Source organism: Geotrypetes seraphini, chromosome 8 (genome assembly GCF_902459505.1).
Source record: "Geotrypetes seraphini chromosome 8, aGeoSer1.1, whole genome shotgun sequence".
Classification (NCBI taxonomy): domain Eukaryota; kingdom Metazoa; phylum Chordata; class Amphibia; order Gymnophiona; family Dermophiidae; genus Geotrypetes; species Geotrypetes seraphini.
In genome coordinates this window covers 22,176,359-22,192,908 of record NC_047091.1, presented here as the reverse complement: position 1 = coordinate 22,192,908, position 16,550 = coordinate 22,176,359, and the positions used below count along the sequence as shown (strand labels likewise).

Genomic DNA, 16,550 nt, shown 5'->3' with positions numbered 1-16,550 from the left:
ATGTAAGTTCAGACTGAAATGAGATTTGAACAATAGGAGGGGATTCCAGAATGAAAGGCCTTATGAAAGAGGCATAAGAATTTAAAATGGATTCGGTGACATACAGGGGAGCCAGTGGAATGTCCTCAAAAGACGTGGTAAGTGTGTGGGGGGGGGGGAGGTAACAGTGGTCAAAACAATTAGCATTACAGAGAAACCTCACAGCTGTATTGTGTAAATTTGTAAGTGCTTTAATTCTATTTACGATAGTTCTGCATAGACCACATTACAGTAATCTAGGTGGGGAAAAAGAAAGGCATGTGGAAGTGTTTGCAGCGACTGATAACCTGAGAGATGTTTTAGAGGGCAAAGTTGGAACAATGCAAAAAAACCCCCCAAAACCTGACTTGAGAACTTTGGAGACTTGGTCACGGAAAGTGAGAGTTCTGTCAAACGTACCACCAAGATATGTGAAAGATTCAACTGAGACCGGAGAATCGAACAGTGTCAGACAAATAGAACAGCCCGTTAACCAGCAATATATGTTGAGCAAACCAGTGGGCCATAGCTTTTGCACAGGACTGTAAGTCTGAGAAATCCAGTGATATAAGAGCGACTGGGTAGACCCAAAAGAATGTCATCAGCGTAGGAATGAAACAAAATGTCAAAATTCCCGAATCAGTGTGAACAGAGGACTAATGAAGATGTTGAGAAGCATAGATAACAGTAGGGAATCCTGAGGGAGTGAACGACGGAAGTGGATGAATGGAATCTGAATAAAAAAGGAACAGTCCAAAAAGAAGGAATGAAACCAGAAAAGAGCTGTTCCAGAGATACCAATGTCCATCAGCCTGGATAATAAAAGCAGATGATCAATAAGATCAAAGGCTGCCGATAGATCTAGAGAAATCAGGGCATCTTTTCCTGCCTCGAAAATGGAATGCACGTCACTCAGGAGGGCTACGATGGTGGTCGCCATGCTATGACCCTTTCAGAAGTCAAATTGTCTTGGGTGAAGAACGTGTGTTTGGTCAACAAATATGGCCAACTGATTTAAAAAAAAAAAAAAAGGATGTTCAGTTAATTTAGAGAGAGAAAACAGATTGAAAATCGGTCTAAAATTCTTAGCTTGAGAAAGGTCACAAGAGTTTTGCGTAGGAACTGGGCAAACTAGGGCTTTTTTCCATATAGCAGGAACTATCCCCGTAGACAGACTAGCAGTAATCAAATTAGAACCACTGGTAAAAGGCCGCGGGTTGGGGGCTGAATCTAAACAGCATATTGTACATTGACAATATTGACAACAAGGTTTTTGACAGCTGATCCAATTAATATGCATAAAGATAATTTGAATACAATGATGGTGACGCATGCAAATTTATCTCAGCTAACTGGCTGGGCGTCTCTTAATAATAATAACTTTATTCTTCTATACCGCCACAACCTTGCGACTTCTAGGCGGTTTATAATCAAGAGTGCTGGACATTCAGCGAAATACAATAAGTAGATATTCAAAGGAAATACAGAGATCAGAGACCTCAGGAGGCAATAGTATAGAAATACAATTTGCTGAGCGAAAATGTAATATGTACATTTTAGTAGGTAATGTCCGACAGGACCTGTTGAGGATAAATAGCAACGTAAAGTTACGATAAGATGAAGATAACAGATTATATTTATAACAGTGCTGTAAGTTCAGGTGGAATAGGGAGGGGGGAGGGAGAGGGAGAGCGGGTCAATTGTTTAGGTATTTCTGGAACAGGTATGTTTTTAGGCGTTTCCTGAATTCCCCGTATGTAGTGGGCGAAAGCAGTTGGTCTAGGTCTTTGCTTGGTGAGAGAGAAGGTGTTTGTGGTGTTTTTTCATTTTGCAGTCTCTAACTGGAGGGGAAATGAGTTTTGGGGGTGTGTTTCTCTTGAGTTTGTTATTAGAAAATGCAAAAAGGTCCGTTATGTATTTGGGGGTCAGGCCGTATAGTACTTTGAAGCAGAGGCAGGCAAATTTAAACCTTACTTGGGCTTCCGTTGGTAGCCAGTGCAGCTGCCGATAGTAGGGTGTCACGTGGTCGAATTTCTTCAGCCCGAAGATAAGTCTGACCGCAGCATTTTGCATTATTTGGAGACGTCTCATATTCTTTTGTGAGATTGCTAGATAGGCGATGTTGCAGTAGTCAAGCTGACTCAGGGAGGGATTGCACTAGGATTCTGAATGTTGACGTATCGAAGTATGATTTAATGGTTCTGAGTTTCCAGAAAGTAAGGAAACCTTTTCTGAATAGGGAATCCACTTGTTCCTTCATTGTTAGGCATTGGTCTAGAATAACACCTAGTATTTTCATGGTGGGCTGAATAGGGTAGTTGAGTTTATTGATGCATAGTGGGGTTTTATTGTCAAGCGGGTGAGGGGAGGCAACAAAGAATTTTGTTTTTTCTGGGTTGAGCTTAAGGACTGGGTTGAAAACGCCTGCTTTAACGCATCAAAGCTCACATCGAGTGAGGGGCGTAAATTAAACTCTCTGGAGTTTAGAAAGATTTTGTTCCCTCCCTGGGTGCAGGGCACGGGACTCATGGTCAATAAAACCCACCCCACTCCTTCTGCGCGGTCTGTTGCAAGGCATCTTTTCTGCCCACAAAGCAGAGCCTGGATGTATCGCACGCCTTTCAGTTCAGAGGAGACGGTGCCTCGACAAAGCAGTAGGGTTGAAGGCTCCCCCTCCTCTTCTTCCATCTTACCTGGCTGCACTATCACAGTCACCTCTGCAGTGGCCTGGTGACCTGAAGCGTCGGTCACTGTTAACTGGAAAGTGTAATCCCCTTCCTGCATGGCTGAAAGTTGCAGCATGGATGTTCTCACGCCCTGAAAGAAAAGCAAAACATTTAGGGGTAATTCTAGGGTGGGGCATCTCAATGCCACACAGTGAAGGCTGCTTCTATAATGGCGCCTGGATGCCCAAAGTGTAACCCGGTGGCACTGTGCCTCACATTTATACACCCTAGTTACACCAGCCACAGACCTAAAAGTGGAAGGGACGTACCTAACTTAGGAATATTCTGTAAGTTAAGTCAGACCCCGCCTCGGGTACGCGGACACGTACGAGGAGTTTGTAAATACAGGTGCCAGTTACAGAATTCCCTTTTAATGCATAGATCAGTGATTCCCAACCCTGTCCTGGAGGAACACCAGCCAATCGGGTTTTCAGGCTAGCCCTAATGAATAAGCATGAGAGAGATTTGCATATGATGGAAGTGATAGGTATGCAAATTTGCTTCATGCATATTCATTAGGGCTAGCCTGAAAACCCAATTGGCCTGGTGTTCCTCCAGGACAGGGTTGGGAACCACTGGCATAGATGACCCCCTTCCTGGTGCCAGCTGTGCATTTGCATCTGTTTCTTGTGAGAATGAAGCCCATTCAGTTTCTGTCTTTGTAAACTCACGGCGAGGAGCAACTGGTCTACCTTGAGCCATAACAAGTCACCGTGTCCATGCCTGACCTCTCCTATTTCTTCAGATATTGACGTACCGCTTCCATATCTTGATCTCTTCTTCCCTTCAGCCTGTTTGAGCACTGCCTCCTCCCCTCCCACACCACACTCAGGACAAATGACTCATTTAAAGACTTCTTGGTCACATGATATCAATCGCATTGCACGCCTTTACGTGTGCATCTGAGCTTCTGAGTGGAACAAACATCAAATCATGAACAGAACATTAGTAGAATGTCAAACGTACCACACCACAAATTTCTCCTAGATCTGTCCGTACCTGCATCTCTACCACCTTCCCTTTGCTGCTGGGGCTCAGGGACCACTCATAGCTGATGATACCATGGTCATCGGTGCTCTGGTTACCATACAGGACGATGGAGTTCTGGGGCAGGGTGATCACCTGATTGGCGCCAGCATTGGCCATGGGAGGGTAGTCAACTGCCTTGATCACCGTCAGGTTTGCTGTAGTGGAGTTACTGGCACCATCAGAGTCCACCACAGTCAGGCTGAAAACAGGGGAAGGGAGAAAGTGACAAAATGTAAGCTACAGTCCAGTTGATGTACGAATGTGAAAGGGTCAGGGGTCAGTTTGCTGTCAAGGCAGAAGGACTGGGGTTCAATTTCCAGGTCACGGAGTCTGCCTGTCAGGCCCACTGGAGCAGGGGATGATGCAGAGGCAGATTTGGCAAACCTTGGAGAGAAGTTGTAGTTACCACGCAACGAGGAGCATTCAGTGGACAAATCTAAGGTCCATATTTGGAGGGCTTGTGAAGGAGGCCTGGTGCTTGGCTCCTGGCTAAAGGACTGTGGCTGCAACGACTGGATAAAATAACACATTGGCAGGGCAGATAATGTAAGAGAGAAATTCCCAGGCAGTTGGGATTGAAGCTCACTAGAAGCCTGTTGAGACCGAGTTGAAAGCCCAAAGGAACAGGAAACTGTCCCAAAACAACCATATCTTCCATCTCAATTGTCCTGTTATTCACCTGAACATATAGCTGCCTGGTACCAAATTGGTAAGCGTCAATATGGCAGTGTCGGCAGACACCTTCTCTTCTCTGAGAGGTCCTTTCAGCTCTTCCCAGTGATAGGTGACAATTCTGTCGTCGTCAGTGCTTTCTGAGGGCAGTAAAAAAGAACATGTGTTATGGGGCGACTTTCTCACTGCTTGTGGCTTCATCTAGGCACAGAGGTGTTCCCCCCCCCAGTCTATTATCTCGGATTTTTTTCCCCCCATACCTAAAGTATTAACTGGCCAAGGGAGCGCAGTATGGCCTACAGGAAAGCACATAAACAGAACCAAATCGAAGCACTAGATATTAGCACCCTTCTCTTACAGGTGTAAGGAAGCAGTGTGTTTCCTGGGTTCAAGGCAGCACAAGCCTAATGTACTTTTTCAAATCTTTTTTTTTTTTTTTGCATCACCACAATTTATTAAATCAGGAGGTGGGCAAGCACAAAAACGACTCTTTTAACCTGACGGCTCCAGGAATCCTAGAACAGTCTCTTTAGGGCAGTGTTGTCCAATATCGGTCCTCGAAGGCCGCAATCCAGTCGGAATTTCAGGATTTCTCCAATGAATTTGCATGCACTGCTTCCACTGTATGCAAATGGATCTCATACATATTCATTTGGGAAATCCTGAAAACCCAACCTGGTGAGGGTCCAGGTTGGTCGCCCCTGCTTTAGGGGAAAGAATGCAAATTTCTGTGTGAGGCCACAAGATAAGAGATTTATATCATGAGGCCCTTCCAGGTATGTCAACAGGATTACTAAGAGGCATCTGTGAACCGCAGATAGGTTTGTAGACTTAATTTTGAACATTTGTCCCTTGTCAAGGTAAACAGACAGAGTGAATAGTGGAATCAAAAAACGATTTAGGCAGAGGTCTGCTATTACAAGAAATGCTCTTTAAAGAACTAGGAGCTTGTTCCCAAAACTAGTATCTGCAGGCACCTCACAATCGGCAAAAAGAACAGAACAGAACAGAACAGACTTACGACTGCCATCGATAACCGTGGAGGTGGTTGGTAGGGAGATCTCCTGGTATCGTGGGGACACGAGAGCAACTGGTGGCTGGTTCACACGAGGCTCTGGGGGAGAGGGAGAGGAGGACAGAATAGGCAGAATAGTTACACTAAGACAATGAAGCATAACATAACATCGTAACCATAAGTTCAACGCGGTTAACAAAATATTAATAATAAAATGACAAAAGAAACATATAAATTAATTCACCAGGACTTAAGCCAATTAGCCACAGATCCCTGGCTATAGACTTTTTTTTCCCTCAACATTTTATTAAAAGTTTTGAGTACAGATATAAATACAAACCAATAAAGAGCAATACGAAAAAATGATAACCAAGATAATTAAGCTGTATGTGGAGAACTGAGAGGTAAATGCATGAGACAATCATACAGAATTAGCATGAAGAGTTCACGGGGAGGGGGGGGGGTGTGGGATTGGCGCAGTGGCTAAAAGCTACAGCCTCAGCACCCTGAGGTCCTTCACCAATAAGAGCATGATAGAGTTTCCAGGTTACTGGCTCACTGGGGAGTGGGAACAGAAGCATTTAGAATATTTCCCAGTGCTGGTTCACTGAGTTTCCCCATTGGGCAACTGGGGTGGGGGATAGATATATTTAGTAGTTTCCACGTTGACTCAAAATGGGGAACCCATTAGTACATCTGGCCCAAGAAATGGTAGCGGGGGGGGGGGGGGGAATAATAGTAAGATAATTTCTATTTGCACAATAAACCTAAGAGATCAAAAACTGGGAAGAGCATTTTAAAAATTCCTCATTTTCTGAAAGCAATAGAAGTTATTCAAGTGTAGAAATATTACATTAACACGATCACAAAGTCCACAGTAAGATTAAAATAGGCAAATATGTTGTATGTTGGGGGGGTTCATGTTTGTTGGCGGTTGATATATTTGTGGGGCAGTCATTGCATTGGTTATGTGCTCCTGTACATTTGTTTGCTGTGTCCTAATAAAACTGATTTGAACCATTAAATATCAAAAGAATTCTACATACCTGGATTAACTGTCACATTCACATACCCCTCCCCGTGTGCATTTTCTCCATTAACTATCACTTTGAATTCATACAGGCCAAGAGTTAGCTTTAAAGAGAACAAAAAATGAATAGGTTAAGTGGGCCTTGGGGGTGACAAAATCAAGAGACATCTGCACTTGGTTTCCATCCTCTGTGCACTGCCTAGGAAGACAGAAGGGACACGTTCCCTGACATGCAGGTGGGAAGGGGTTAAATCAGCAATTCTACTGTAAAGTATCTCTCTTTTGGACAAAGTGGTGTAGCCATGGTTTAACCTGGGTGGGCAGTGATCAACCCACCAAAAATTAGTATACTCTTGCTGTAGCTGGTAGGGATACCAACGCTCTGGCAACTGAAGACCTCTTACTGGCCAGAACTCTTTCCTCCTCCCCAGCGGATGCTCATAAGACTTGCCTTAAAACCAGTATCCCGTTTTTAAAAGTGACCAACCCAGGTCCCAAGTACTTTTTTTTTTTTTTTTTTTTTTTTTTTTTTGTAAATGCTCTCCCAGTTTTGTTTTATAATCTTTATTCATTTTCTTTTGTTACAACAAGTGTTTCATATAAACTTATTAGATACTCAAATATATACACTTGATATACATACTTATCATCTTCAAGTTTAACATTTTTTAGAAAATTAATTTTATACAAATTTTATAATATTATGCATTAAATCTAGATTTATATAATTTCCTTTGAATGTAGTATTCCCCTTCCCTCCCTCCCTCCCATTCAATCAATAATATTTAAAAACAACTTTATTGTAAATTCATTCAACATTGATATAGTGTGTAATTCAGAAATAAATTCCCATCTCATTCCCCTCTAATCAATTTTTATTTTGGGAAAAATTAATCATTCATTACAAAATTCTGTTAATGGTCTCCATATCTTTTGAAATTTATTAATATATCCTTTTTGTGTTGCTATGGTAAGCTCCATTTTATATATGTGACAAACAGAATTCCACCAGAAAGTGTAATTTAATCTGTCATGATTTTTCCAATTCAATGTGATTTGTTGTATTGCTATTCCAGTTAAAATGAACAATAATTTGTTATTATTTGATGTTATTTGACTATTTGTTCTCATTGTTGTTCCAAATAATATAGTATCATATGTCAAGGCTACTGGGTTTTCTAACATCCTATTAATTTGAGGCCAAATTGATTTCCAGAATGTTAAGATGAATGGACAAAAGAATAGAAGATGGTCTAATGTCCCAATTTCAATATGACAGTGCCAGCATCTATTAGATTTAGAGCTATCAATTCTATGTAAACGTGTAGGGGTCCATAAAGCTCTATGTAAAAGAAAAAACCAAGTTTGTCTCATAGATGCTGACACCGTACATTTTAACCTCCAAGTACTTGATAGAAACCCAGATAGTAGCAACATTCCAGAGCTGAGATTGTGATGTCATAAAGCCTCATTCCACCAATGCCTACGAGCCAACCTCATTAGTGATGTCACAATGGTTTGATTGTTCTACACTTGGCTCACATAAAAATATAAGAACATAAGAATTGCCATACTAGGACAGACCAAGGTCCATCAAGACCAGTATCCTGTTTCCAACAGTGGCCAACCCAGATCCCAAGTAAAGGCAGAAACCCAAAGAGTAGCAACATTCCAGACCTGAGATTGTGATGTCATAATGCCTCATTCCACTAATGCCTAAGAGCCAGCTTCACCAGTGATGTCACAATGGCTTGATTGTCTTATACTTGGCTGCCATATTGGGACAGACCAAAGGTCCATCAAGCCCAGTATCCTGTTTCCAACAGTGGCCAACCCAGGTCCTAAGTACCTAGCTAGATCCCAAGCAGTACAATAGATTTTATGCTGCTTCTCCTAGGAATAAGCAGTGGATTTCCCCAAGCCATCTCAATAATGAGCTATGGACTTCTCATTTAGAAAATTATCCAAACCCTGCTAAGAGCTAACTGCTCATTTTTCATGCATGCTCAAAAACTGAGTATGCTTGGGGCACTGACGGTAGCGGTTTGGAGACACTGCCATTGGCTGCTTTGCTTTAAAGGGGTTTTCAAGTGGCAGGGTTCAGGAATTCCTGCCAGCTCAGGTATTAGTATTTTGAGTTAGCAGGGGGAGGGCAGGTGTGGAAAGAAAATTTGGGGCTCAGGTCTACAAAAAATTAGCCCTCTGGCTATGTCACTGGAGATACTTAGCTTAACATGAACAAAGGTGGATTCATCGACTAGATATACTCAATCCAAAAGGTCTTAATAAAAATACAGAATGGCAACATTTCTATTGAGAAATTTTATTGTATTAATTTAAGAACCTTTAATCCCGACTAATAGGATAAAAGGGGAGGAGTTACGATGGTACGTAACCATTGGAGTGTATAAGTCACACGCCGCGGCCATCTTGCTGGCGTCTGAAAACTACTGACAACAAAATAGGGATGTAAGTAACATTCTGTTTGGCTTTTATTAATGTTTTATATGAATAGTCACTGTATGTTTTTTAACTTGTAGAAATCACTCTGCCTAACTACTGGCCCTAAAGCAGCGGATTAAATTATGTTCCACGAAATGCTGGCCACGTTGGCTCCGGTTATGGTTCCGGCTGTTTAGTAGATGGCACATATGAGAAAAGAAATTGACAAAGATAAGTAATCATCTGTTAGTTCTTTTCAAACCGTTGGGGTGGCCTACTGTACAAATCCTTAAACAAAGTCTTAAGTGAACACTAAGTAATTGAATATTAAAGAATGATAGAAAGAGGAAAAAATCCAAAAAATATAAAATAAAAAAATAATTAATATAGATTCAGGTTTTTGGCCGATGATCGAACTATGGAGCACAATTTTGGAATGTAAGGAGAAATTAGGTTCTTACCTGCTAATTTACTTTCTTTTAGCTTCTCCAGACCAGTAGAGGTTAATCTTTACGAATGGGTATATATCCAATCATGACCAGCAGGTGGAGACTGAAAACAAAACTGTGGGACAGTATATAATATACTCCCTTCTCTATTTACATCAGTCTGCCGAATAGCCAAGCAGAACTAAGAACTGGAAAACAGAAAGAAAACAATACTCCGAACAGGAGTAACAAATAAGAACATAAGAACTGCCATCTCCGGATCAGACCTTCGGTCCATCAAGTCCGGCGATCCGCACACGCGGAGGCCCTGCCAGGTGTACACCTGGCGTAATTTATAGTCCACCATATCCTTATATGCCTCTCTTAAGGAGATATGCATCTAGTTTGCTCTTGAAGCCTAGGACGGTCGATTCCGCAATAATCTCGTCTGGGAGGGCATTCCAGGTGTCAACCACTCTCTGAGTGAAGCAGAACTTCCTGACATTAGTCCTGAACCTGTCCCCCCTTAGCTTCATTACATGTCCTCTAGTCCGTGTCAAATTGGACAATGTAAATAATCTTCTCTGCTCTATTTTGTCGATTCCTTTCAGTATTTTGAAGGTCTCGATCATACCCAAATGCTGTTGGAAAATGCAGAGGAGAAATACCAGAAGGAAAATGTCCCCACAGCTCGCCAGCTAAGCCAGCCGAGCCACAGCCGCTGTTCTTTAATTCTCCCCGGCCCTAGAAAAATACTAGAACCCGCAGCAAAAAACAAAAACTGCCCACGAAACAGCCCCAAGAACAACAACAACAGACAGGGTGGGGACCTCTACTGGTCTGGAGAAGCTAAAAGAAAGTAAATTAGCAGGTAAGAACCTAATTTCTCCTTCTTTAGCACTCTCCAGACCAGTAGAGGTTAATCTTTACGAATGGGACGTACCAAAGCAGTCCCTCACACGGGCGGGACCCCCGAAGGGCCGACACCAGAACACACACACCGAACACCGCGTCCTGACGCGCCAGAACATCTACCCGAAAGAGTCTGACAAAGGAATACAAGGAAGACCAAACCGCAGCCTTACAAATGTCCACTGGAGGCACGAGCGACGACTCAGCCCAAGAAGCCGCCTGACCCCGAGCTTTGAGAAACTCCGGAACGGGCTGCTGCCCCAGAAGAGAAGCGGAAGCAATAGTCTCCTTGATCTAGCATGCAATAGTAGCCCTAGAAGCGCCAGCCCCCCTAAGAGGACCAGTCAGAAGGACAAAGAGATGATTTTATTTCCTGATCTCCTGGGTCCGTTGCACATAAGAGCGAAGGACCCGACCAACATCCAACTGAAGGACAGGGGAAAGCCGACAGTCGACAACCGGTCGATGGCACGGACAACAGGATGCCCCGACGTAGGAACAAAGGACCACTACTCATACACAAGAGAGGTCGACCTCACAGCCAACAAAGGAGAACAAGCAGGAAAGGACAACTCAGACACAGGAGGGGATGACCACACAGCAAACATGGGAGATAACACAGGAGCAGTAAAGGATACCGTAAATGAAACTGTAAGGACAGCCAAGAGTAGAAGGTCCAAAAAGGTAACACGAAGGGAACTTAGATGTATGTATACAAATGCTAGAAGTCTAGGAAACAAAATGGGAGAACTAGAGACGATAGCAAGACATGAGAACATGGATATCATTGGCATAACAGAAACATGGTGGAATGAAGAAAACAAATGGGACACAGTACTACAGGGATACAAACTATATAGAAGAGATCGAGAAGGGCAGAAAGGTGGAGGTATTGCCCTATATGTTAAGGAAGAAATAGATTCTGTTGGAATGAGTACAACAGACAGGAAAGAGAAGCTGGAGTCCCTCTGGATCAAAATTCCTGGTCGCAATGGCGCAGATATAAAAATTGGCCTTTACTATCGTCCCCCAGGACAGGCGGAAGTCACTGACTCAGAAATGATGGAGGAAATCAAACAAGTATGCAAGACAGGCAATGTAGTTATATTGGGAGACTTCAATTTCCCAGGAATAGACTGGAAACTAGGAGCCTCCAACTGCGGCAAGGAGGCCAAGTTCCTGGAGGTGCTAGGGGATTGCTTCCTGGAGCAAATGGTAAAAGAGCCGACAAGAGGCGACGCCACCTTGGACTTGGTCCTAAATGGTCTCACTGGACCGATAACAGAAGTAGAAGTCATGGTTCCACTGGGAACGAGTGATCACAATGTAATCAACTTTAAACTTGACATCGGGAAAGGGAAACATGTCAAAACCTTAACCACCACCTTAAACTTTAAAAAGGGTAAATACGATTGCATGAGAGCCATGGTAACAAAACGACTCGAGAAGATGGTGGACAAACTTGAAACAGTAGATCAGGCATGGTGCCTATTGAAAAATACTATTGCAGAAGCACAAGATCTCTACATTCCGAGGATTTCCAAAGATCGGAGAACTAAAGGCAAAAGAGAACCGGCATGGCTTACCATACAGGTGAAGGAAGCCATAAAGGTAAAGAAGGACTCTTTCAAAAAATGGAAATGCACGAAGACAACCGAAGCCTGGAACAAACATAAAGATGAACAGAAGAAATGTCACAAGGCGGTGAGGGAAGCAAAACAGGACTATGAGGAAAAAATAGCCCGGGAGGCCAAAAACTTCAAGCCCTTCTTTAGATACGTGAAAGGGAAAAAACCTGCAAAAGAGGCAGTGGGACCCCTGGACGACAAGGGAAGAAAAGGGTACATCAAGGAAGATAAACAAATCGCAGACAAACTAAATTCCTTCTTTGCGTCCGTTTTTACGAAGGAGGACACCTCAACAATACCTGAAGCGGAGAAAGTGTTTGCAGGAGAAATAGAAGACAGCCTCACCACAGTTGAAGTGGACTTAGCCCAGATATACTATCAGATCGACAAACTTAAAAGTGACAAATCACCTGGACCGGATGAAATTCACCCGAGAGTCTTGAAGGAATTGAAGATTGAAATTGGAGAGTTATTGCAAAAACTTGCAAACCTGTCAATCAGAACTGGTCAGATACCAGACGACTGGAGGAAAGCGAACGTCACGCCAATTTTCAAAAAAGGATCGAGAGGAGAACCGGGCAACTATAGACCTGTGAGTCTTACGTCTGTCCCCGGCAAGATGATTGAATCACTGATCAAGGATAGCATAGTTCAGCACTTGGACACACACGACTTGATGAAACCCAGTCAACATGGATTCAGGAAAGGGAAATCGTGTCTGACGAATTTACTCCAATTCTTTGAGACCGTGAACGAGCAAATTGATAGTGGAAAGCCGGTGGACATAATATACTTGGACTTCCAGAAAGCATTTGACAAAGTTCCACACGAAAGACTTCTCAGGAAGCTACAAAGCCATGGCATAGAGGGAGATATACAAAGATGGATAGGCAAATGGCTGGAAAACCGAAAGCAGAGAGTGGGCATAAATGGGAAGTTCTCCGACTGGGAGAGAGTGACTAGTGGTGTGCCCCAGGGCTCGGTACTTGGGCCGATCCTTTTTAATATTTATATCAATGACCTGGAAAACGGAACATCCAGTGAGATCATCAAGTTTGCAGACGACACAAAACTCTGCCGGGCAATCAGATCGCAGGAGGACAGTGAGGAACTCCAGAGCGATCTGTGTCGGTTAGAAAAATGGGCGGAGAAATGGCAGATGAAGTTCAACGTGGAGAAATGCAAGGTAATGCATTTAGGCAGTAAAAATAAGGAATACGAGTACAGAATGTCAGGTGCAACTCTGGGGAAAAGTGAACAAGAAAGAGATCTGGGTGTACTGATAGATAGGACCCTGAAGCCGTCGGCACAATGCGTGGCAGCGGCAAATAAGGCAAATAGAATGTTGGGCATGATAAAGAAAGGAATCTCGAGTAGATCGGAGAAAGTTATAATGCCGCTTTATAGGGCAATGGTCAGACCCCACTTGGAATACTGCGTCCAACATTGGTCTCCCTACCTAAAGAAGGATATAAAACTGCTGGAGAGGGTGCAGAGACGAGCAACTAAACTAGTGAAGGGTATGGAGAAACTGGAATATGAGGATCGACTTAAAACACTGGGATTGTTCTCCCTTGAGAAAAGGAGACTGCGTGGGGATATGATCGAGACCTTCAAAATACTGAAAGGAATTGACAAAATAGAGCAGAGAAGATTATTTACAATGTCCAATTTGACACGGACAAGAGGACATGAAATGAAGCTAAGGGGGGGCAAGTTCAGGACTAATGTCAGGAAGTTCTGCTTCACACAGAGAGTGGTTGACATCTGGAATACTCTCCCAGGGGAGATTATTGCGGAATCGACAGTCCTAGGTTTCAAAAGCAAACTAGATGCATATCTCCTTGAGATAGGCATATAAAGATATGGTTGGCTATAAAATAAGCCAGGTGAATACCTAGCAGGGCCTCCGCGTGTGCGGATCGCCGGACTTGATGGACCGAAGGTCTGATCCGGAGATGGCGCATCTTATGTTCTTATGTTCTTATAACTTGCTCAGCTGTCTTTGCTCAGAAGAGCCCTCCCAACTACCCAAGACCGGGAGGACCACAGATTGATTGACATGAAAAGGAAAAACTACTTTTGGCAGAAAAGGAAGGAACAGTCCTCAAGACAACCTGCTCCCTAGAAAACTCCAAGAAGGGAGCCCTACAAGAGAAAACCTGTAGCTCAGAAACACGCCTAGCGGAAGAAAGTCCACCAAAAAGACCGTCTTCAGAGGAAGGTCCTTCAAAGAGCAGCCGCCCAGTGGTTCGAAGGGCGGGTGCATCAGAATAGAGAACCAGACTGAGATTCCAAGAGGGAATAGAGGACCGCATGGGAGGCCTGAGCACCTTGGCCGCCCGCAAAAAGCGAATCACATCAGGAATGGCTGTCAAACGCTGACCCGTCCCAAACCCCCGAAAGGCTGACAAGGCCACAAGCTGAACCCGGAGAGAAGCCGAAGCCAGGCCTCTATCCAGGCCATCTTGCAAGAACTCTAGGATGTTAGGCACAGAAACGCGAAGAGAGACCACTCCCCGCACCTGGCACCACCCCTCAAAGAAGTGCCAAATCCACACAGAAGCCTGAGAGGTAGAAAGCCTCCAGGACCCCAAGCATGTAGAAATCACCCTATCTGAATACCTCTTCTTACCAAGGCGACCCCTTTCAAAAGCCAAGCCGTAAGACAGAAGGGAGACGGGTCGAACATGGGAATGGGACCCTGCGTCAGAAGGTCGTCCAAGGAAGGCAGAGGAAGAGGATCCGCCACCAGAGTGTCACCAGATCTGCATATCATGGATGTCGAGGCCAATCTGGAGCCACCAGAACCACCAGACCCAGATGGCGAACAATGCGGAGAAGAACTCTGCCCACTAATGGCCACGGAGGGAACATGCACAACAGCCCCTCTGTTGGCCATGGTTGAACCAGAGCATCCAGACCCTCGGCCAGTCCATCCCTGCGACGACTGAAGAAGCGGAACACCTCGGCATTGCCACTCGTGGCCGTCAGGTCCATCAGGGACTGACCCCAAGCCTGCATTATCAACTAAAAAGCCACAGGGCTGAGACACCACTCTCTGTGATCTAAGATGTGACTGAGGAAGTTCGCCTGAACATTCTCCACCCCGGCCATGTGAGAGGCCGAGAGGTCCAGAAGGCGTGACTCCGCCCCAAAGCATGAGCCGAGCCGCCTCCTCCGCCACCTGAGCGCTCTTGGTGCCTCAACGATTGACATAAGCCACCGCTGTGGCATTGTCAGACCGGACTCTGACCGACTTGCCCATCAAGAGGGAGTGGAAGGCTAACAGCGCCAGAGGGACGGCTCTGGTCTCCAACATGTTGATTGACCAGGACACCTCCTCCATGGACCAGGTGCCCTGAGCTGAGTGACCTAGACACCGAGCCCCCCCAACCGAGGAGACTGGCATCCGTGAGAAGCACTGTCCACTGCGATAGATCCAGACTCATCCTCTGGACCAGATGAGAGGTCTGGAGCCACCAAAGAAGACTGCAGCGCGCCAAGCCTCACAGAGGGACAGGGACCTCCAAACTGAGCCTCTGGGGTGACCATCTACGGAGCAGAGCATACTGAAGAGACATGTGGGCCCACGCCCACCTCACAACATCCAGGAACGCTGCCATCGACCCCAAGACTTGGAGGAAATCCTGCGCCCGAGGACACCGGGACGCCAAAAGAAGGCGAATCTGAGATTGCAATTTGCTTACCCGGGCCTCTGGAAGGAAGACCTTCCCCAAGGAGGTGTCGAACAGAACTCCAAGGTACTCCAGATGCTGAGCGGGGACCAACCGACTCTTGGAAAGATTGACCACCCAGCCCAGAGACCGGAGAAACTCAACCACCCGAGCCGTAACTCGGGCGCTCTCCTGCAACGACTTCGCCCGAAACAACCAGTCATCCCAGAAGGGGTGCACCAGAATGCCCTCTGACTGCAATACCGCCGTGACGACCACCATCAACTTGGCGAACGTCCGGGGAGTCGTGGCCAGGGCCAAGGGAAGCACACAGAACTGATAGTGCAGACCCAATATCGCAAAGCAAAGAAAGAGCTGAGGAGAGGCCCGAATGGAAACAGGCAAGTAGGCCTCCGCCAGAGCGAGAGAAGTCAGGAACTCCCCCGGCTGAACCGCCAGAAGGACAGACTGCAGTGTGTCCATGCGAATAAAAGGGAATTCTGAGAGACCTGTTGACCTCAGTTTAAACCAAGGATGGGCCGAAAGGTCCCCTCCCTTTAGGGCCCCATAAAGGAAATGGCGTACCAGCCGATACCGCACTCCTGAGGGGACACTGGACAACTGCTTTGAGATCTAGCAAGCGCTGAAGGGTCTGGCGAAAGGCTAGCGTCTCCCATGCCACCTGACATGGAAAGGCTAGATATGATCCGGCAGAGAGCGGGCAAAACTCAAGTACATAACCGTCCCGCACCACCACCAGGACCCACTGATCGGATGTGATCTTGGCCCACTTGGGAAACAAGTTGCGAAGCCGGGCACCCACGGGAACCAAAGGGGGCGCTGGCAAAGAGACATCGCGCAGGACGGGCAGCAGGGGAACCGGGGGGGAACTCCCAGCCCCCCGACGGGCCCCCTGAAAAGACTGCATGCGCTAAGCCAACCGACCCCGGGGGAAAACCGGAAGCCTGGAAAG

The 16,550-nt window shown here is 45.4% G+C and overlaps 1 protein-coding gene across 3 annotated transcripts in view; it reads right to left on the bottom strand.

Annotated features, from left to right (window-relative positions):
- Positions 1 to 16,550, bottom strand: part of KIAA0319L (KIAA0319 like) — a 93,364-nt gene that overhangs the window by 26,370 nt on the left and 50,444 nt on the right. For all 3 annotated transcript variants that reach the window (XM_033954131.1, XM_033954132.1, XM_033954130.1), the window contains 5 exons: positions 6,507 to 6,594; positions 5,467 to 5,559; positions 4,453 to 4,585; positions 3,744 to 3,972; positions 2,712 to 2,835 (listed from right to left, as the gene is read on the bottom strand). In XM_033954131.1, the coding sequence (XP_033810022.1) occupies positions 2,712 to 2,835; positions 3,744 to 3,972; positions 4,453 to 4,585; positions 5,467 to 5,559; positions 6,507 to 6,594 (667 nt within the window). The remainder of the gene's footprint in view (positions 1 to 2,711; positions 2,836 to 3,743; positions 3,973 to 4,452; positions 4,586 to 5,466; positions 5,560 to 6,506; positions 6,595 to 16,550) is intronic.